At 43.7% G+C, this 23,452-nt stretch overlaps 1 protein-coding gene across 1 annotated transcript; it reads right to left on the bottom strand.

Moving 5' to 3' along the window:
• Positions 1-15,244: 15,244 nt before the first annotated feature.
• Positions 15,245-17,344, bottom strand: LOC123093734 (alkane hydroxylase MAH1). Its single transcript, XM_044515765.1, has one exon. It carries the CDS (start codon positions 17,122-17,124, stop codon positions 15,598-15,600), a length of 1,527 nt encoding a protein of 508 aa, XP_044371700.1. The 5' UTR covers positions 17,125-17,344; the 3' UTR covers positions 15,245-15,597.
• Positions 17,345-23,452: the final 6,108 nt, after the last annotated feature.

The following is a 23,452-nucleotide window of genomic DNA, read 5'->3' as shown; positions in this document are numbered from 1 at the left end:
ACCATCATAGTGCTTAGGCGAAGCCTTGTGCCAGTAGCATCATCATCACCATCACCATGCCATCGTGCTGACAGAACTCACCCCCGTCCTCAACTAGACCAAGATCACGAGGGATGACATCGAGCTGAACGTGTGCTGAACGCGGAGGTGCCGTACGTTCAGTACTTGATCGGTTGGATCGCGTAGAAGTTCGACCACATCAACCGCGTTATTGAAATACATCCGCTTTCGGTCTACGAGGGTACGTGGACACACTCTCCCCTCTCATTGCTATGCATCACCTAGATAGATCTTGCATGATCGTAGGAAAATTTTGAAATTACCGCGTTCCCTAGAAAGGATCTTCTCCCTACACCAATTAGTGTAGAACTTGATGAGGTAATTGTATCTTCTCCCTTATTGGAAAGTAGTTCATCATAGAAAACAGTTCCAGTGATTCCTACACCAATTCGTGAAGAAGCTAATGATGATGATCATGAAACTTCAGATCAAGTTACTACCAAACCCCGTAGGTCAAATAGAGTAAGATCCACACTAGAGTGGTATGGTAATCCTGTTCTGGAAGTCATGTTACTAGACCATGGTGAACCTACGAACTATGAGGAAGCGATGATGAGCCCGGATTCCGCGAAATGGCTTGAGGCCATGAAATCTAAGATGGGATCCATGTATGAGAACAAAGTGTGGACTTTGGTGGACTTACGCGATGAACAGTAAGCTATAGAAAATAAATGGATCTTCAAGAGGAAGACGGGTGCTAATGGTAGTGTTACTATCTACAAAGCTCGACTAGTCGCAAAAAGGGTTTTCGACAAGTTCAAGATGTTGACTACAATGAGATTTTCTCAGCCGTAGTGATGCTTAAGTCCATCCAAATCATGTTAGCAATTGATGTATTTTATGAAATCTGGCAAATGGATGTCAAAATTGCATTCCTTAAATGGATATCTCTGAGGAGAGTTGTATATGATGCAACCAGAAGGTTTTGTCAATCCTAAAGGTGCTAATAAAGTGTGCGAGCTCCAGCAATCCATCAGTGGACTGGTGCAAGCATCTCGGAGTTGGAATATATGCTTTGATGAGTTGATCAAAGCATATAGTTTTATACAGACATGCGGTGAAGCCTGTATTTACAAGAAAGTGAGTGGGAGCACTACAGCCTTTCTGATAAGTATATGTGAATGACATATTGTTGATCGAAAATGATGTCGAATTTTCTGGAAAGCATTTCAAAGAAGTACCTCAGTGAAGCTCCTTACATATTGGGCATCAACATCTATAGAGATAGAACAAGATGCTTGATAAGATTTTTCAATAAGTACATACCTTGACAAGTTTTTGAAAGAGTTCAAAATGGATCAGTCAAAGAAAGAGTTCTTGTCTGTATTACAAGGTGTAAAGTTGAGTAAGACTCAAAGCCCGACCACGACAGAAGATAGAAAGAGAATGAAAGTCATTCCCTATGCATCAGTCATAAGTTCTATAAAGTATGCCATGCTATGTACCAAACCAGTTGTGTGCCTTCCTATGAGTTTGGCAAGGGGGTATGATAGTGATCCAGGATTGGATCACTAGACAGCGGTCAAAGTAATCCTTAGAAGATTAAGGAAATATTTCTTAGTTATGGAGGTGATGAAGAGTTCGTCATAAAGTTACGTCGATGCAAGCTTTGACACCGATCCGGATGACTCTGAGTCTCAATCTGGATACATATTGAAAGTGGGAGCAATTAGCTAGAGTAGCTCCATGCAGAGCATTATAGACATAGAAATTTGCAAAATACATACGGCTCTGAATGTGACAGACCAATTGACTAAACTTCTCTCACAAGCAAAACATGATCACACCTTAGTGCTCTTTGGGAATTAATCACATAGTGATGTGAACTAGATTATTGACTCTAGTAAACACTTTGGGTGTTAGACACATGGCGATGTGAACAATTCACATAAAGATGTAACTATTGGTGTGAAATCACATGGCGATGTGAACTAGATTATTGACTCTAGTGCAAGTGGGAGACTGAAGGAAATATGCCCTAGAGGCAATAATAAAGTTGTTATTTATATTTCCTTATATCATGATAAATATTTATTATTCATGCTAGAATTGTATTAATCGGAAACTTAGTACATGTGTGAATACATAGACAAAACATAGTGTCCCTTGTATGCCTGTACTTGACTAGCTCGTTCATCAAAGATGGTTATGTTTCCTAACCATAGACATGTGTTGTCATTTGATGAACGGGATCACATCATTAGGAGAATGATGTGATGGACAAGACTTGTCCATTAGCTTAGCATTATGATCGCTACAGTTTCATTGCTACTGCTATCTTCATGACTTATACATGTTCCTCAGACTATGAGATTATGCAACTCCCGAATACCGGAGGAATACCTTGTGTGCTATCAAATGTCACAACATAACTTGGTGATTATAAAGATGCTCTACAGGTGTCTCCGAAGTGTTTGTTGGGTTGGCATAGATCGAGATTAGGATTTGTCACTCCGTGTATCGGAGAGGTATCTCTGGGCCCTCTGAGTAATGATCATCACTATAAGCCTTGCAGGCAATGTGACTAATGAGTTAGTTGCGGGATGAAGCATTACGGAATGAGTAAAGAGACTTGCCGGTAACTAGATTGAACTAGGTATGATCATACCGACGATCGAATCTCGGGCAAGTAACATACCGATGACAAAGGGAACAAGGTATGTTGTTATGCGGTTTCACCGGTAAAGATCTTTGTAGAATATGTAGGATCCAATATGAGCATCCAGGTTCCTCTATTCGTTATTGACCGCAGATGTGTCTTGGTCATGTCTACATAGTTCTTGAACCCGTAGGGTCCGCACGCTTAACGTTCGATGACGATTTGTATTATGAGTTATGTGTTTTGATGACCGAAGTTTGTTCGGAGCCCCGGAACTTAAGAGCCCCGGATGAGATCACGAACATGACGAGGAGTCTCGAAATGGTCAAGATGTAAAGATTCATATATTAGAAGGCTATATTCGGACATCGGAAAGGTTCCGAGTGATTCGGGTATTTTTCGGAGTACCGAGGAGTTACGGGAATTCACCGGGAGAAGTAATGGGCCTTATTGGGCCATACGAGAAAAGAGGAGGCAGGCCTAAGGGGAGGTGCCCCCCCTCCCATGGGTCCAAATTGGACTAGGGGAAGGGGGTGGCGCCCCCCTTGCCCTTTCCTACTCCCTCTCTCTTTCCCTCTTTCCTTATCTCCTACTCCAAAAGGGAAAGGGATTCCTACTACGACTCCATACTCTAGGCGCACCCCTAGGGGGCGGCCTCCCTCCCTCCCTCCTTTATATACGTGGGCAGGGGCACCCCAAAGACAAACAAGTTTCTCTCCCAACCGTGTGCGGTGCCCTCCTCCACAGCTACACACCTCGATCATATCATCATAGTGCTTAGGCGAAGCCCTGTGCCGATAGCATCATCATCACCGTCTCCACGCCGTCGTGCTGACGGAACTCACCCTCGTCCTCAACTGGATCAAGAGCATGAGGGACGTCATCGAGCTGAACGTGTGCTGAATGCGGAGGTGTCGTACGTTCGGTACTTGATCGGTTGGATCGCGAAGAACTTCGACTACATCAACCGCGTTATTGAAACGCTTCCGCTTTCGGTCTACGAGGGTACGTGGACACACTCTCCCCTCTCGTTGCTATGCATCACCTAGATAGATCTTGCGTGATCGTAGGAAAATTTTGAAATTACCGTGTTCCCCAACAAATGTAAATGCCACTAATCCATTCCTTGTTAGGAAACTTTTGTTTTGAAATTCCACTACTATAAAAGCCACAATTTCTGTGTAAATTGCATGCAGATTTATCCATCCTTTTAAAAAAATTCTTAAAAGTAATACCAATGCCACTAATTCATTCTTTCTTAGAAAACTTTGTTATTTTGTTTTTGTTTCATTTTCATATTTTTGAAAGAGACCAATGCCTCTAAATATACTTTCTTAGAAAACTTCATTATTTTTATTTTTATTTCATTTATTTCTTCTTTAAAGGTAATACCAATGCCACTAATTCATTCCTTCTTAGGAATCATTTTTCCAAAAGTTAACTATTATATGCTCATTCTCGCATATTGTGGGAAAGTGCAATTTCTGTGCAAATTGTGTGGAATTTTTGTCCTTTTTCGCGTATTTTTCTTCTTAAAAGGTAATACCAATGCCACTAATTCATTCTTTGTTTGAAAACTTCATTATTTTGTTTATGTTTTTTGTTTCTTTATATTATTTCTAATTTAATGATAATACCACTGCTGGTAATTCATTCCTTCTTGGCAAACTTATTTGTTTCGAAAGTCCACGATTATATTCTTATTCTTGCGTGTTATAAAAAGGCGCACTTTCTATGTTAACTGTGTGCAAATTTTGTCATTATTTATTTTTATTTTTATTTTCTTAAAGGGCAATACAAATGCCACTAATTCATTCTTTTGAGAAACCTTCATTATTTTGATTTTTAGAAGTGGAGATGTTATGGATCAATTAGCAATGCCACTTATATATTAATTCTTAGAAAACTTCTATTTTTGCAAAAAAAAATCCAATATTATATGTTTATTCTAGCATATTACAAAAAGTGCAATTTATGTGTAAATTGTGTGAATTTTTTTATTTACCTGTAAAGTAGCATGCTCCGACGGGAAACATGGTTTGATTTACCATGGGCAGCTGGGAAGCGCAGTGGCGACCATTAATTGGTGATCTTTCCAGTGGAAAAGCGGATGCAACAATGCCAGGGATGGAAGAGGCGAATGTACGGATGACCACAACATTGACCGGGTTGTGTGCAGGAAGAAGAGGTCGGCCTGAAACTTTTCTCCCATGCGAGTGGTTGGCGCATGGCGCATGTTCCAAACCAGCACCCATAGCCTCCAAATATGGAAGCTCGCGGATTGGATGTGGAGTGCCTTCCATAAATTGTGGTGACTCAGGGTCATATGACGTCTTTTGCTAGAGTGCGCTTTTGGGTCAAAGTCGACATATCGGCGGTTATTATGCCGACTCTACTAGAGTTGCTTTAAGTATTAAGCTAACAAAGAGAACACAATCTCTCAGACTAATTTTTCTAAGCATGATGATTACATCCAGCACAACATGAGCATTAGACATTACAAGCCAGCAAACCAAAGTGCAGGCCCAGCCAAAGAACCACCACAACTTCTTAGGAGATAAAAATTGATCAAGCATACATCATTAGGATAGGTCGACAACAAAAGGCACCAAGATTCAATTCTAATCACATAATCCCATCCATGGCCCTTTGTGTACACATCTTGAATCACCTCCTTGATCAGCTTCATCCCTTCCATGGTGCTTTCGCATCTGGGACTTTTCTACAACATATGTGACATAGTTTCAAAATACCAGTCAGAGGATGATCAAAAAAATTGGTTAGAACAAGCATAATTTTGACCTTCCAAATAATCCAACATACAATTACTCCTCCACATGCACTATTTTTTGAGGGTTCTTCGGGAAGGATCGCAGTCATCCTCGTTTAGCAAGAGCTCACGCAAACATTAGGTGTGTAATGTTTTCTTTCTACAAGCATAAGTGACACCAATCATTGCCAGCTCTCCCTATCTTGATCAGATTATACTTGGTCAAAATGCTATTTCTAAGCATGAACCAATGGTAAAAAGGATCTTTAGAGGGATTAGCAACTTCCAGCCGAGTCTTCTGTAAGAATTCCATGTAAAACTAGCATCCCGTGTACGAATTCCATGATATATGATGAAGTTATCAGACCACACACGTGGCAACAACCGACTTGCCCTTTGTTGATGAGTCCAAGAATCCCGATTGTTGGTACCCATATTCAAGCTTCTTTTTTCATTTCCATCATGAGCATTTGCTACTTTCTCTGGGAAGGGGATCTGTAGCATGCAGGGGCCGGGATACGCACCCCCTTTTTCTTTTGGCTTTTGATTTTCAATCTTTCATATATTTTGAAGCAAAATAACAAACTAAGTTTAGCTTGCATATCTGTGTTTCTGGTGACGAGGGCATTCAAATGAGATCCATTTTGAATACGTTTTGACGGGTTTTTGAAACTTCGTTAAGTTTCAACTTCTGAAACTTGGTACAAGCGACCGACAAAATCATATGTTTCAGGACCCGCACTAGGCAAAAATGTTTCAACTTCTGAAACTTGGTACGAACAACCAACAAAATCATGAGTTTCCAAACATGCGACCAAAAAATCGGAAGTTTCGAAAACTAAAACTTAAAAGTTGGTGTGCCTTTGTGCGGAATCCATGATTTTGCGGATCGCGAGGCGGCCGATACGGCTAGGCATGTACTTGCCCCTACGAATTTCTGACTTCCTTCTATACTACAAATACATCGGTTTACTCCTTTTAGAAAATAGTTCATCAGTTTACTAGGATCGTCATGTATGGTTATATTTTTAAGAAATACCCCCTCCGGTCATTTTTACTCTGCACATAAGATTTGTTTGAGGTCAAACTCGTAAACTTTGACCATACTTATATAAAAAATATCAACATCAATAATACTAAATTTATATAATATGAAAACTAAATTCATGATGCATCTAATTTATTGATTTCGTATTGTGAATGTTGATATTTTTTCTAGAAAGTTAGTCAAGCTTTACGAAGTTTGACTTCAGCAGATATATCTTAAATGCGGAGTAAAAAGGAGAGGAGGGAGGACACGTAACTTTATTCATGCTCGCATCTGTTACAAATACATTGCTTAGGATTCAAGATTCAAGAATTACAAAGTAACTCCTATAATTATTATTTTATTGAAAATCCTACACCTTTTTTTAGGGAAATTGCCAAGCCTTATTGATCAATGTTCACATAGAGAGGGATACACATGGGATCATGGGCTTGGCCTAGCCAAACATGACACCTCTGATATAGAGAATGTGAAAACTTGACTAAATTGTGGCCCTCTGGTGACCTGGCCTTAATCTCGCTTATGATTAAACCATATCAACCAGCATTACCCTTTGTAGTACTCCCCCCGTAACTCAATATAAGATGTTTTCCCGCGAAAAAAACTTAATATAAGACATTTTTTGATACAGTCATAGTGTAAAAAAAGTCTTATATTAAGTTACAGAGGAAGTATCATCCACTACCTACTTTGAGTCTGATTCGCAAATCATTTAGATAAGCCTTTTAAAAAATTGGAGGGCCTGGTATACGATGTTTTCCCTTTTGCTACTAATGATTTGGACTTGAGTAGGTTGAAAAAAAAGACATACTCCTTGGCAAGAATGACGCTCAAATGAGTATTTTACGTAGCAGAAGATCCTCGGCCAACACCACAATGTTTCATGGCAAGCTATAGCTCCGAGGGTGGCCGGATGCAATACGCCATGAACCACCGGTGCCGAAGAACCAAAATATTTTTCAGAGTCATCACGACATACCAATTCCAGACCCAGTCACACATGCATCCACATGAACTTTTGCGTACCCAGCAAGGTGTGTTTTCCATATCGCGCCAACTCCCCTGTTTCTTGGTTGTACGGACTGTTTCTCTTGAAATTTTTGCCCAACGTCCCCAAGTTCTAAGATGAACCAGTTAATAAAAAGATGTGTCGATAGTGTGCTCTAGAAAATGCCCTCGTGGATAGCTTTTCTTCTCGCCGACCATGTCGCCAAAGTGTCACTGGTAGCTTGATAAGGATTCCTACGACTAAGAGTTACACTGAAATCTTTGAAAGACATTTCTTTTTGAAGAGAAAAAAGAGTCTTTTTTTTAGATAAAGAGAAAAAGGAGTCGGTAACCCGATTATCTCCGTGGTGGGCCTATCGGACGGGCCGTTATCGGCCAGCTACGCGAAGAAGAAAGAATGGACGGGAACAGAGAGCACGCGGACGGGAAGGAGCAACAATTGAAAAAACAAAGAGGCATTCAGGCCCAATCTTCCATTCCAGCAGGACCTACGTCGGACGGACAATAAACTACTAGTCCACTGTCCGCTCATCAACCAAAAGAAAAAGAAACAAGTATTAGTCCACTGTACGGCTATCCTCCTACAAGATTTAATGAGGAGAAGAGATGTGGAACTCGTGGCCTAATTCCGGTGCACGCAAGCAAGCGAGACCACGCGCACTGCTGATGCACAGTGCACGCGGGCCTCAGGTCACCCGCGCTGCGGACATGCCGGTACGTCCACTCCACCAATGGCGCACCACCTAGCTAATAATCAGAAGCATGGCTCCGTCGCGAGCTTGGCCACACGCGCTCGCCGACGCCGACGCCGTGCTGGCTTGGCTTGTTTGTTTTTGCGTGGGGTTGGACGTGGACCGACAGCGACGCCGGGCCGCACGTACCATGCGCGCGCGCGCACGGCGATCGGCCGATGGAAGCCAGAGGCGACAAGGCGCGGTGGCCTGTGGGCTGTGGCTGGCTGGAGCGAAAGACCCACGCCGCCTAAATAAGTCCTGCCCAACCGGGCTCCTTGGCTCGACGCGCACGTTCCGTCGCCGGTGCGCGCGCGCGCGTGCATGCATGAATGCCACGACGATTCACCCCGCAGGCTCGCTGGACACGAGCCGCGGGCACCCTGGCCGTCCAGCGTCGACTCGTTTTCCTTGTTTTTCACCGGGCGTCGGCCAGTGGAACGGCAGGGATCACGCGCGCGCCTGGCGGCATGCGGGGGCCGGGGGCTGCGGGTTGTACGCCGAGGACCCGAGGCGGCACATGTCTTTCCATTACAGCACTTTTTTTGAGAGGTAGTAGTAATAAAAAGTACTTAATTCGGAACGTGCTTTTCGTCTTTCCGGCCGGTCCCGGCCATGTGTGTAGCTGCTAATCAACGTACTGATCGAAAACGAGGGCCGCTGCACGGCAGCACGGGGAGTCCATGTCTGCCTCCAAAAGGAGCGGTGCTGTGGCTTTATAAAACGACAGCACGCCTGCAGTGTAGGACGACAGAACGCCTACTACTGTACGAGAGAATTTGTATAAGCCGCGTTCATTCATTATTTTGATTTTTTCAACAATGTTGAATTTTATTAGCTTAAAACGAAGCATCAAAAGGATACATAAGAGCACACACCATGCTTATGCATAACTAAGATGCGCATAGCCCATAACACACACGCGAAAACATGCCGGCAACGAGAAAAGCGAAAGTGCTATTGTGAGCTCGAGCTCACAGGCACCCTTTGCTACAGTACAAACAAAAAAAATATTTAAAAAGTTCAAAAAAATCTGAATTCTTTTGGCAACAAACATTGACATATTTTTCACATGCGTACAAATTTTCATGACAAAATGACATTCATGCAGGTCTCAGCAAAAAAAACAAAATCGATGCTCCAAAATGCTTCCAAAAACAGTTTTTTTGGAGCATGATTTTGTTTTTTTTGCTGACACCTCCACAAATGTCATTTCATCACGAAAATTGGCACGCATGTAGAAAAAACATCAAAGTTTCTTGGCAAAAAAATTCAGATTTTTTTGAATTTTTTTACTATTTTTTCGGATTTTACTGTTCATCCGGGATCACTGGTGCCCGGGATCAATTCCTCCGCGTCCCGAGAAAAGTCATAGTAGACCAAAGCTATGCGTAGATGAGAAATAAAAAAGCGATCAGATACACAATCGGCAAACTACATCTATGATCATATCTGCATCAATCATCTCATGACACCACACTTGCGTACATATTCTTCAAAAGTAACGCCTTTAGGAAAGGACCGACACTCAAGCGTCGTCGTCACCAGATCCGACCACCAAGGTCACAATCTAAGTTTTCACCCTAAAGAATCAATCCGAGCGTATCCGAACAATGTCTTCGACAAGATAACTAATAACTCACAAATATAGGGGATTAATCGTAGTCTTTTCGATAAGTAAGAGTGTCGAACCCAACAAGGAGAGAAGGAAATGACAAGTGGTTTTCAGCACGGTAATGTCTGGAAGCACTGAAATTGTCGGTAACAAGTAGTTTGATAGTAAGATAATTTGTAACGATCAAATAACGGTAACGGTAAATAAAGTGGAGCAAAGTAGCTCAATCCTTTTGTGGCAAAGAACAGACCAAAACTGTCTCTTATAATAAGCAAAGCGTTCTTAAGGGCACACGGAAATTTTATCTAGTCACTTTCATCATGTTGGTTTGATTTGTGTTCGCTACTTTGATAATTTGATATGTGGGTGGGCCGGTACTTGGGAGTTGTTCTTACTTGAATAAACCTCCCACTTATGATTAACCCCCTCGCAAGTATCCGCAACTACAAGAAAATTATTAAAATAAAATTTAACCATAGCATTAAACATATGAATCCAAATCAGTCCTTTATGAAGTAGCGCATAAACTAGGGTTTAAGTTTCTGCCACTCTAGTAACCCATCATCTAATAACCACTCCACAATGCATTTCCTTAGGCCCAAAGATGGTGAACTTCACGTAGTCGACGTTCATATGACACCACTAAGGGAATCACAACATACATATCATCAAAATATCAAAAATATATAAACTTCACATGATTACTTGCAACATGACTTCTCTCGTGACCGCAAGAACAAAAGTGACCACTCACAAATGATATTCACGCTCAAGATCAGTGGGATGTTAAATAGCATAATGGATCGAAACATATAATCTTCCACCAAATAAACCATATAGTATTTAACTACAAGATGTAATCAACACTACTAGTCACCCATGGGTACCAATCTAAGGTTCCGATACAAAGATTGAACACAATAGATAAACTACGGTTTGAGAGGAGATGCTGTTGGTGAAGATTGGCCTCCCAAAGATGAGAGGGTTGTTGGTAATGATGATGTCTTTGATTTCCCCCTCCGGTAGGGAAGTTTCCTCGGCGGAATCGGTCCGCCGGAGGGCAAAAGCGCTCCTGTCCAAGTTCTGCCTCAAGACGGCGGCGCTCCATCCTGAAAGTCCTCTCCACAATTTTTCTAGGTCAAAAGACCTCATGTACCAGAAGATGGGCACCGGAGGTGTGCTCGGCTAGCCACAATCCACCAGGGCGCGCCTGGGGGGCCTGCGCCCTGGTGTCTTGTGGTCATTAGGTGGCCCCCCTCCAGTAGCTCATTTGAAGATGTGCAGAATAAGTATCTCTGACATAGCTTTTCCAGGTCTAGAATTCTAGCTGCCGACATTCTCACTCTTTGTGTAAACCTTGCATATTATGAGAGAAAAGACATTAGAATTACTCCATAAAGCATTATTATGCATAAAATATTATAAATAATAGTAGAAAATAATGACGCAAAATGAACGTATCAGTAACGACGTAAAAAAACATCATTGTCAGGTATAACCATCTCGGGTCATACATACTCTTTCACCTCGGAGCTCGAGACCAGGTGCTTGAGAAACACTGCCATCATAATCAATCAAGTGTTGTCACCACCAGTTTTGCACAATCCTAGCAGCTGCATGCGATGCGATCGTCACTGCTACACAACCATTCCTTTACGTCAAGTCCTGATCCATAATTTGCACCTCACCGCCGCAGTCAACCATTGAATCTTGAGAGATGGACACTCCCAAAGTTCTTCCGGTGATAACCGTCGTCGTGGAGCCGTATGATATCGTTACAGCACAGTCTGGAGTCACCTCTGGCCGACTGGATCTATATCACCACCACCAAGCCATGGACCGTAACGTCGCCGGTTGGCAACTGTCCAAGCGAAAGGCCAAAATCTCGCCGCCGCAGTCCACCTCCCAGCAAAGAGCAGAAGACCTGCGCAGAGAACCGCCAGATCTAGATGTTGGAGCCGGATGTCGTCTCCAAGTGTAGCCATCGCGCATGTTGGTCCGCGCCCAGCCACACACGCAACCCAGCTTGGTGTATCGTGAGCAGGGGAGGCGGCTCGCCATGGCCGCCGCTCCCGCTCGGCGTGGCAAGCCGCGAAGTCCCGCCCAGGCACCACCAGCGGTGCCTAGCATTAGTGCATCGCACACAGGTGCAGCACCTCACTGTGGTCGGCCGCACCCGCTCGACGTTCCCAGCCGCAGAAGCCACTCCCTGAAATTCCACCTTCCATGGCACGAGTCCACTCAACACCTGCCGAGAAAAGTGCCGCACCACCACGTTCCTTGGGGCGGCCCGAGCTTCACCGGGGGCGCCCTTCGGAGGTGGCCTGAGAAGGAATAGGAGAAAGGTTAGACGCTGCGGTGGCTAGGGTTTCTTCCCCCAAGCCGCCAGGGAGGCGACCAGAAATGAAGATGGTTGTAGACTCCGTCTGGAACAATTCAAGATAGTACAGAAACTCTAAAAAAAAATCTCCTAAGTGGTGCTCTTGATCCTCCGATTTGGCATGGTCGTGGTGTTCGCCAAGGAGATGCTCTTTCGCTTATGCCTTTTATCTTGGCATGGATCCAATTAACCTGATGATGACCAAAGTTGATGACTTGGAACTTCTAGCTACCTTCCCTTGTGACACTATGTCACAAAGGCTATCGATTTACATGGACGATGTTATTGTTTTCCTTCACACTTCACCGGCTGATGTATAGGTGGTCGTCTCTTTGATGGAGATTTTTAGAGGTGCCTTGGAACTGAGTTGTAATCTTCTCAAAAGCTCCATCACTCCCATCAAATGTGATGATTTCTTCTCACGCTGTTAGCATCGTGAGCTGTCGGATTTCATGCGCCAGTCGTCTCCATCCATTGGATTTTCTCTCGGACGCCATGTTTCTCGCTTCGCAGGCTGACTATCCTAAGGCGATGCCACTTCCAGGATAAAATTTCTAAATTGTATGTATACTCCATCCAGAACAATCCAAGAAAGTACCGAATTTCTCAAAAATTTCTCCTAAATGGTCCTCCGGGCTTCTGATTTGGGGTCGTGGTGTTCGCCGAGGAGATGCTCTTTCGCCAATGCTTTTTACCTTGCCATGGATGCAATCAACCTCTTGACAATGGGCCACAAAGGCTTTTGATTTTTCGCCAATGATGCTATTGTTTGCATTCGAGCTTCACCGGCTAATGTACAGGTGGTACTCTCTTTGCTAAAGATTTTCATAGGTGCCTTTGGGCTAATTGTAATCTTCTGAAGAGATCCATCTCTCTCATCAAATGTGATGATTTTTTGGCTATCATATGTTGCAACCTCGTAGACTTCAAACTTGAACATATGTCAATACCCTATCTTGGTTTACCATTAAACTGCATAAGGCAGGTAAAGAAGAGTTCCAGAGGCTCCTGGGCATTCTTAGGGCAAGGTTGGCTTCTTTGACGGTCTGCTATGCTGACCCAGAGCGTCCATTTGGTGCTTATTTAGTCGGCTCTCACCTCCATCACCATTCTTCATCTTCTTTCCCTTGACACCTTTCGAGGGTTTTTGATGAAACAGTCATAGGGCATTTTTCGGTCAAGCGGGAGACTATTTGGAATCCCAGAGAGGTTGGTGGCCATGGTATTACTAGTTTGGTTGGCATAAACTCGGCCATGAAACTGCAACGGGCTTTGGTCACTCATGTTGAAGCTGACAAACCATGGAGGAATTTTGGGCGACTACCGGTGGTGATGACTTGCAGAAATTTAACGCCGCTGCTAAGGTGAATTTAGATAACGGCGAGAGCATAATTCTTTCGTAGCATATGTGGCTGGATGGCACTCTTCTTTCCTCTATTGTGCCGGATATTGTTGAGGTCACCCCGAAAAGAATTAGATCTAGGAGGACGGTCGCTTCTTTTCTGGATGGAGGTCGTTGGTCAACCTAGTCAAGGGTAGTTCTTTTGAATGGTTTAGGTTTGGTGTTAGGTGTTCTGAAATCTGAATCCTTCTTAGAGTAGCTTGGCGTAATGGCCATGGTTGCGACCTTGTATGTTTTGGTCTTTTTTGGCGTGTGTTGTATAAGACTATATATATTGTCTTCTCTTTCTTTATAATGATCACATGCAGTTCTCATTCATGGTTCAAAAAAAAGTATAGAAATTATGCGTCTCTCACTGGCGATTATTTCACAATCAACTTACAAATACTTAAATGTTGGAGATCTTGCCATTACTTTGTACTTGCATGACTCTTAATGATTTAGCCTAAAGGTTTTTAACATTCGACCTGTTGGGGCCCAGGGAGAAAATGCTTGGACGAAAAATTACAGCGTGGCATGTCATGTGTATCTGACGGTCGAGATCTATATGATAGATCACTAAATGGGGTAAAAACTGACAAACCTTTGCTAAATGGGGGTAGAAACTGGTAAAACTCTGGCTATATACTCATTCATATGAAAAATTGCCAAATGGGGTAATTTGTGTAAAAATGTTAAAGTAAGGAGTACTGAAATTCACTCTTTGATGTTAGGAACACTAGATTTATATTTTTGCGCTTTTAATGTCCGTAGGATTTGGGGATTTGTCAGTCATGTAGGGTTAGTTCCCATCTAACCTAAAAAAAATTAAGGCCTTGCTTTTGAGGAGATTGCTGCAAGAATTAGGAGTGTGCACGTGCATCCCCTGCCCTCGGAAAATAATCTGCACGCAAAACCCGTAAGTTTTGGCGTGTTCATTGTAAATAAACCCGATTTTGTAGTTTGTGATGGGTTTCGTTTTAATCGAAACACAATGTTTTGCATCGCTTTAATTCATGTGATTGCTCATCTCCATGAACTCACGCATGCACACCTACCCCGATAAAGATATTGTGAAGAGCGAGGGTGCGATAGCTTATGAAGATTCGCTGAACGTGCATGTGAGAGGGCCTAGCACGCAGCTGGTGCAGCGGCTGGGTTGCCCTTCCCTTCCCGCCGGCCGGCTGGATTAAACTAAACACAGACGGATCCTTTGTTGGTTTGGTGATACCGGCGTGCAGGCAGCTTTTCTCCTGTCATGATGCGTTGGAGGCGGAACTTGAGACAGTGTAATTCCTACTCAAAACTTAGCTAGTGACTGACCATGGCATCTTATGGTCGAACTGAACCAAGACTGCAGTTTGGATAGGTTCAGGGCCTGAATGTTGTTTGAACTTATTTGAACTTGCCCGTGTTTGGTCTGGTTTTGATAGACTCAACCTTAATACAAATTCATACAAAGTTGAGAGACTTTTTTTAGGGAAAGTTGAGACACTTAGATGTTGTTTGTTTTCAGGGACTTATTGGTTTAGGGACTTAAAAAAGTCCCTATAAGTCTCATCTAAACCAAACAGGAGGGACTTATAGGGACTTAAAGTGGGCATTTGGGACTTATGAAATAAGACTCTTAAGGAGGGACTTATAGAGACTTATAGTTGTAATATGGTCTTATAGGGACTTATAAGTCCTAGGAACCAAACAGGTAGGGACTTTTTAGGGACTTGTGACTTATAAGTTGGGACTAAAAAAAATCCTAGGACTTATGAACCAAACACGGCCTTAATTTCATACGGAGTGAGTACTAGTTGACACTAGATCGTTTTGAGATCGACAACAGAGTGAGTACGACTTGCTACTGCCCAAGCGATACGTTCAACAGCTCGACACTAGATTTTTCCTTCTAGCTACATGCGCCGTCACTTCTCAGCGATCAATCAAGCGCCGCTACAAATTCGCTAACTCCATGCATCTTTCTTTCGCAAATTACTCCGAATTCACCTATTGATCAAGCACCTGCGTGCCTCCTCTTGATCCTGGCCTTGAAGCCGTTCTTCATGTGGAGGATGATGGAGATCTTGGGCTCCACGACCTGCCCGGCCACCGCCTCCACCTCGAAGTTCCTCACCACGGCGGCCGCCACCGCCTTGAGCTGCACCATCGCCATGTCCTTCCCGAGGCACGTCCGCGGCCCGGAGTTGAAGGACACGAACTTGTACGACGGCACGTACCTCGGCTTGCCGTCCTCCCCGATCCACCGCTCCGGCCGGAACTCCCGGCAGTCCTTGCCCCACACCGCCTCCATCCTCCCCATCGCGTACAGCGACACCATCACCTTGTCCCCCGGCCGCACCTCCTGCCCGCTCGGCAGCGCCTCCGCGGCCACCACGCCCTTGTGCTCCATCGGCACCGGCGGGTATAGCCGGAGCGACTCGCAAAGCGCCGCGTGCAGGTACACCAGCTGCCCCAGCTCGTCCGGGTCGTAGGTCACCATGCCGTCCGCGGTGGTGGTGCTGGATTTCACGGTGTCCAGCTCTGCGAGGATCTTGGACACCACCTCTGGGTTCCTTGTCAGGAGGTAGAAGAACCAGGAGAGCCCCGAGCCGGTCGTGTCGCGGCCGGCCAGCATGAGGTTCATGGTCGTGTCGCGGAGGAAGGCGTCGACGACCGTGCTCGCTTCGTCGTCGTCGATGTAGGAGGAGAGCAGGTCGGCCGAGCCGTCGATGCCGCCTCTGGCCTTCACCGCCTCCCGCCGCTTGGCGATCGTGTCGCCGATGAACCTGTCGATGTCGCGCCACGCGACGGCCATCTTCCGCTCGTACCCGACCCCGAGCCACCGCACCAGCTTCCACCACGACGGAGGAAGCACGTTGCGGACGAGGAGCACGTCCATGGCATCGTCCATGGCGCGCGCGAACGGCACCTCAGGGAAGTCGATGGCCAGGCAGCCCGGGTCGACGCCGAACACCAGCGTGGTCGTCGTGTCGAACGTGAGCCTGAGGAACACGTCCTGCAGGTCGCACACGCCGGTGCCGCCCCCGGCGACGTGGGCGAGCAGCGGGAGCAGGTCGCGCTCGACCTTGCGGCGGCTGCACCGTGTCACGAAGGCCCGGAACCTTGGGCCGGACATGAGCAGCTGCGCCTTGGCGCGCTGGCGGCGCCAGGAGTCGCCGTCGGCGTTGAAGATGCCGCCGCCGAGGATGTCCATGATCTCGGCGAACTCGGGGCCCTTGGGGTAGTTGGCGAAGTTGGAGGTGAAGACGTGGCGGACGTTGGCCGGATCGGAGGTGACGAAGAGCTCCATGCCCGAACGCGGCGGGCCGACGAAGCGGAAGTTGAGCGGGCTGGCGGTGACCACAGTGGTGACCCAGTCGTGGAGGCGCGGGAGGTTGGCGAGGAGCGCCGGGAGCATGCCCACCAGCGGCCACTCCAGCGGGATCACCGGGTTCTTCCGCTTGGACCTGGCGTGGAAGTAGTAGAAGACGATGAAGCAGAGCAAGGAGAGCGAGAGTTCGAGGAAGGAGACGGGCGCCATTTTCGCCAGCTCCCTTGCACCGTTGCACACTGCACGCACGTACGTGATGGAGCTCGAGCGCGCCAATGGAGATGTGGAGTTGGAGAATGGAGACTAGCGAAAGCTCGGAGGGTCACTCATAGATGTACTGGTACTCGAGCAGAGCATCATCAATGCCGGGTTGGCTTTCATTTCAGATGTTACTCCTGATTGGTGTTTCATTTATAATATTATTATGGATAGTATAATAAAGTTCCTAAGAGCAAGTGGATGATGTAAGGGCATCCACAGTGGTAAGAGGCAGTGCTGCCTCTAAACTGGGGCCCACGGTGTTGCCTCTAAGCTTAATCGAAAAGCTCGCAGTGTATAGCGTACTGAGTAGCCTCTAATGTGGACCCCATAAAACTATAAACAATTTGTTGGTTTTGTGTCTCTTTCCATCAATTATGTGCTTGAACCTCAACTTCCCACATGACAAGTAGGGCCCTGGGAATATTTTAGTAGAAGGAAAATGCTTGGAGGCTGCCTCTACGCTTGGAGGCGACGCTAGCGATTTTGGCTTGGAGGCGAGTGGCTGCAGTGTATGGCGACGGCCTCTAAGAGCATCCACAATGTTGTGTTTTGTTGCCTCTAAGGCAGCCTCTAAGCCTTTAGAGGCAGGCGCTATACATTGTGGGCATGCGCCTCTAAGCCAAAATCCTTGGCATCGACGCCAAGCTTGAAGGCTGCCTCTAGTTCTTGCTTTGGACTAAAATAATCAGCTAATCCCACATGTCATGGATAGAAAGAGTGATGGCCATGCAAAGAGATGAGACACAATCGGTTGAAGAATCAAATATTTTACTCTATGTGGGGACACCTTAGAGGCTGAGAATATGTGCTACACACTACGCACTTTTGAGCCAAGTTTTACTACAGGACATGGGGCCCAGCTTAGAGGCAAGCCAGCCTCTAAACATTGTGGATGCCCTAAGGCCTTAGAGGCGCGTTTGGAGGCAGCAAAAGGCAACATTGTGGATGCTCTAAGGGAAAAGCTTACCGTCATCCGGCGGATCGTAGTGGCCGCGTCCGCCACCTCCGCTGCATGACAGGCGTCCAAAGAGAGAATTCCTTATTTGGCCCTTTCTTAAAATTTGCTTCCCTATTTGGCCCAAAATAAATTTTCTTCCTTATCTGACATCTAAATTAATTTTTGTTCCTTATATGACACTTTCGTTCATTTTAGACACTAGTAGTGTTAACTGTGTGGTGAAAAGACCATTTTGCCCCTAATGCATTTTTAACTGTCCAGGATGAAGTAAAAGAGCAATCAATTCGCCCATGTTTTAGGGATTTTCAAAGGATGCTGCATATGCTCCAATATTTTGTCTTAGGTAATCTGGTATGTGCGTTCGTCCTGAATTTGGTTACACGTTCCAAACACAGCCATCCCCTATATAACTAGGGGGCAGTTATATACTGCTAGTATATAGATATGATAACTTGTATACCGTGAGAAAAAGACAATGAAGAGATTAATGAGAGCGACACGCTTCTGTGGCCAGGCCCGTCGAGGAGGGTGTGTGAGCTGTGCAAAGGGGCCCCGATCGGAGAAAAATCATGAAACAAACATTCCGTTTAATTCGCTGGCTGGCTGGCTGGATCTTAAAAAGCAGCAGGATGTGCGTGCGGCCCCAGTCAAAGCCAACAAGCTCACACTCGGTCTGGAACCAATTTCCTACTTCCCTTTCGGCCTGGTTAATTTGTAGAACATCCAAATCCAAATAGAAAAACAAGGCTACAGCCGAGTGTGCGATTTGTACTTAGTACGTGCAACGGTCCAAGTGCATCTGGTGCAAATCGATCCAGCTGTACGTACTAGTACGCGAGTCTCCCGACGGCCGGAAAGTAATCAGCCGTGTTTAGCTCGTACTACATCTCGCCGGAAAGTACTCAGCTGTATTATAGGCTACAACTAGTACAAGTTCTATGAATGTATTGTATGGCTTTTACACGCACATATCAGTTTACATAAGAAACAAAATATTAGAGCATATATATGCATGCGCAGCATCTGTTGATTGTTGAACATCCGTAAAACACGGGTGAATTGATTGCTTTCTAACTACATCCAAGATTTTACACAATGCACTAGGGCACTAGGGGTAAAATGGTCTTTTCACGTCACACTTAACCAGATTAGTTCCTAAAATGGACAAAAGTATCGTATAAGGAATGAAAATTATTTTAGGTGTCAAATAGGAAAGAAAAATTTATTTTGGGCCAAATAGGGAATTAAAATTTAAGAAAGGGCCAAATAAGGAATTCTCTCGCGTCCAAATGAAAGCTTGCATGTCGTCCTTTATCGAACACGCTTTCGAAACAGAGGCTATATTTCAGAAACACATGTGGTGTTGCAATTATTTACGACGGGTCTAGTTTTGCAACAAAGCGAAGCCCAAAAATATTTCTGCAACATGACATACGTTACAAATAATTTCCGCAACACAACTTCTGTTACAAATATTTTTACAATAGTATCTGTGTTGCAAATATTTCCGCAGCATCACCTATGATCTTTGTTGCAGAAAATATTTCTATAACAAACTCTATTGTAAATAAAATTCTATAGATGTTTTCGCAACACGATCTTTGTTACGGAAAATATTATATAACAAACTCTGTTGCAAAAAAAATCTACAGACATTTCTGCAACATGCTCTTTGTTGCAGAAAATTCTACAACATAATCTATACTGAAAAAGTTAAAATGCTCGGCAGACATTTGATGATATTGGTGTGAGGGGGATTTTTTTTTGTTTGTGCAACAAGCCTCTTGTTGCCAAGGGAACGAGCGCACAACACTACGTTTGTTGCAACGGAGCAAGAGCAAAGGTTTTTTTTCTATAACAGAAATCTTGTTTTTGAAACACAGGCCTTGTTTCAGAAGAAAAAAACGTTCCACAGGAGCGCAACACAAGCTTTGTTGCAAAGGTTGATGCACGCTCAATGAAAGAAGATCAGACGGTTGGCTTGCTCACGAACCTACGGCTACTAAGGCGGCGGATGTTTTCTAAATATCACCTGGCAGACGTGTAGCTGCCTCCATGATGTAAGCAGGTTACAAGGAATATCATAATATATTTTTACTTAGTTGGAGGAGAGAGAAGAGAAGCGGGCTCTTGGTTGGTAGTCAGCTACAACACGAGACCCGATATGTTTTGTGAGGATGTAAGGTGGACCAACTATTGATAAACTAGTACTCTCTCTATTTAATAATATACTAGATCATGATTGGCGCGCGTTGTTGCGCCCATCTATTATTCTAATAAAGTGATAGTAACTTTACAAATAGATAGATATGGAGGATCTGAATTCCTATTTCCAGTGAAAACTTCTAAACCTACACCAATATTTATTATTTTATATAGCTGTCATCTTTTATATTTTCTGGGTCATATTGGTCCTCTTAGTTTTTTACGACAACTCATAAATTGGATCATAAATCTACAACATAGGCATTTCATGACAATAAATGTGCCAAGAGGTGACCGTGCAAGGAAAGTGTAAACAAATGGCATTCCATGAAACTGATCACTATAGTAATCATGATAAAGCTTCTCAACAAAACACATCGAAATAATAGTAGTGTGACATCCTTGCAAAGTCCTATTTTCTCTTAGTTACATATGTGTAAGTGACATTCGCAATACAATTAAAGGATGGAGTAACTGATGCAACTAAAGCAGATGGATTAAACAACAACATGTGGAAAGCTGCAATGCTCTCACTGGATGGATGAGCTCCTTCAACCTTCCGTGACAACATATACAAAACCAAAATGCAACTGTGACCTTTCTGTTCAGATCAATACAAATGAAAATTTTGTATAAATAACAGTCCAAGACAACAAATACTATTTGGTGAGTCATGTGGCCCCACTTGGTCATGTACATTACAAACTTATAACTATATAAAAACTATGCAAAGATGAGCGCACATTATTCTTACGTAGGAAGAAGTTATAGAATCAATGTACAAAAATCACCGGCACTTATGGTCGTAGCAGCATCAGTCTGTCACCAAATCTGATGAACAAGATGAACATATGTAACGACTAAACTGGACTAAATAAAATATGCACCCTGAAGGGAAATATCGTGATAAATTTGTACACAACTAAATAAGATGCAATGATGCCATATGCTCATGACAAACTGCTGTAGATGTTCTGAATAAGGCAATCATATATAGTAGGAGGATCCATTTAGCAAAATAAAATAAAATGTAAGAGCTATTTATACTAAAATATAATGCAAGGAAAAGATAATTCTAGAAATGGAAGGACCATGCAATTTGAAAAACTATTCATCTAAATACTTTAAGAATCAAGGGAATGTCATATTCCAAATACTAATGTAAGAAGAAATAAATGGCGCCTAAAATTATTTATTCCAAATCATAATGCTAATAATTTGGCATGTCATTATTGTACCGCAAGATGAAGCAACAAAGTAGAGTGATCGTCCATTGTCTATCAATGTCAAATTCTAAATGCACAAAGTCCTTCATAAATCAATTAGCAAACTCTGGTTTCAATTTTATAAGCTACTTTTCAAGTGTATCAGAAAGTCCTTTATTGCAAGGAAACATGGCCCACAATTCAGGTGGGCATGCCTGCTGATCATACGAAGCATTACCCTTCCAGCATTTTGTTAGCATGACAGAGTAGTCTGGACAAAAGATGGCAGAATTCACAGAAATCTTTGTCACAAAGGATACACATTTTACCTATGTAACATCCCGATTCTCGGAATGTTTAAGAAAAAGTTTTCCAAAAATCGGGGCAAGAAAATTTCATTTGTTTTATTTGTTAGCAAAGCTTAAATTGGACTTTTATAATTTGAAGGATTTAATTTGAACTAACGTGAACCTAAATTAAAATTTGAGTTTAGTTCTTTTCTTTTAGTCGGGTTTTATTTTCTCTTCTTTGGCATATTTAAATATGCGCCTTGAATTTTCTTTGGGTTACTGAAATTCGTTTGATTGCTTGAGCTTCTTTTCCTTCTCTAGATTTCCTAAAACGGAAATCCATTTCTTTTCCTTTTCTCAATCTCGGGCCAAATTCCATCGGACCATTAGATACGTTCTACCATATGAATTGTTCACATATCTTACTCATACTTCTTTCACACGTACATTGTTTATTAGACAAATCCACCAATACATGTATATGTACATCTCTCTTCTCTTCCCTGAGTTGAGCCACTGTTGTTTTTTCCTGTCTAAGTAGCAAGGGCCTAGCCCATCTATGGTTTTTTTTTCCTCTCTTCCTTTTCCCTCCTCAACCTGGCCTTCGATCCACTTGGCCCATCTCTCCAGCGAGCCGACGCTCTTTCTCCTCCTTTTCTGTACGCTCACAGGGTACATGAAGAGAAACAGCCAGCACTCATGCGTGCGTGATTGTTGCCTCCTGCACTCCTCCTTAATTCCCATAAATCCCATCAGTTTTCAAAACTGCAGCCCCTCCTTATTGTGCGCTCCACGATCTCCTCTTCCACCCCGCAGAAACTCTTGTCCTCTCCCTTCTCTGTGCTTCCAAAAATACATCCACGAAGTGCTGCTGCTCCATGAAAGCCGGTGCTTGGTCCCGTCGACTTCAACCATCTCCGTCTGTTCCCTTGCGCCAGAACGTTTCCCTCGATGCGATGAATCCATTCAGGAAAGAAGGAACGCATTCGGTCGACCACACGCAAAGAATTTCACATGTGCGTGTACACTGTTCGTCGAGTTCATCATCTTGATTCGTCATGTTCGGTGAGCCTCTGCCTAATTCCTTTTATACACGTGCTATATCATATCCGTAATACGCTACAGACATCTCTTTACTTCCTATGATGGTAGTTGGCCGCGCCAATTTCGCCATGTCCATGAACCGGAGGCCATCCGACCATTTTTCTTTAGTTTTCGTTCATCATATGACTTCTTTTCCCATAGATGAAATATTCCCTAGGATCTTTGTAACCCCATGGAGATGTTAGATTACTTGTTTGGTTAACTGGATGTGTTGTAGATTTTATTGTTTATTGATTGGTGATATTGGTTTTGTTTGTTAAATATGTTATTTATCGTATGCTCATGATATGCCTAGGAGTCGCTCCTAGTTATTTCATATTGTTATATTGTTAGGAGTAACATATAATTTTCTAAATTTTGTTTACTCTTATTAAATTGATAAAATAGTTGAACGTTGTTTCGGCTCGATAATTTGTGGTAGCATGTATTTCTCTTTTATGCATGCGTACTAATATTTTTGAATTATTATCATGTGTAGGAATTGATTCGGTGTACCGTATTATCTTTGTTCATAC

This window comes from Triticum aestivum, chromosome 4B, assembly GCF_018294505.1.
Source record: "Triticum aestivum cultivar Chinese Spring chromosome 4B, IWGSC CS RefSeq v2.1, whole genome shotgun sequence".
Classification (NCBI taxonomy): Eukaryota; Viridiplantae; Streptophyta; class Magnoliopsida; order Poales; family Poaceae; genus Triticum; species Triticum aestivum.
The sequence above is the reverse complement of the archived record's forward strand: the minus strand, read 5'-3'. Positions and strand labels throughout refer to the sequence as shown.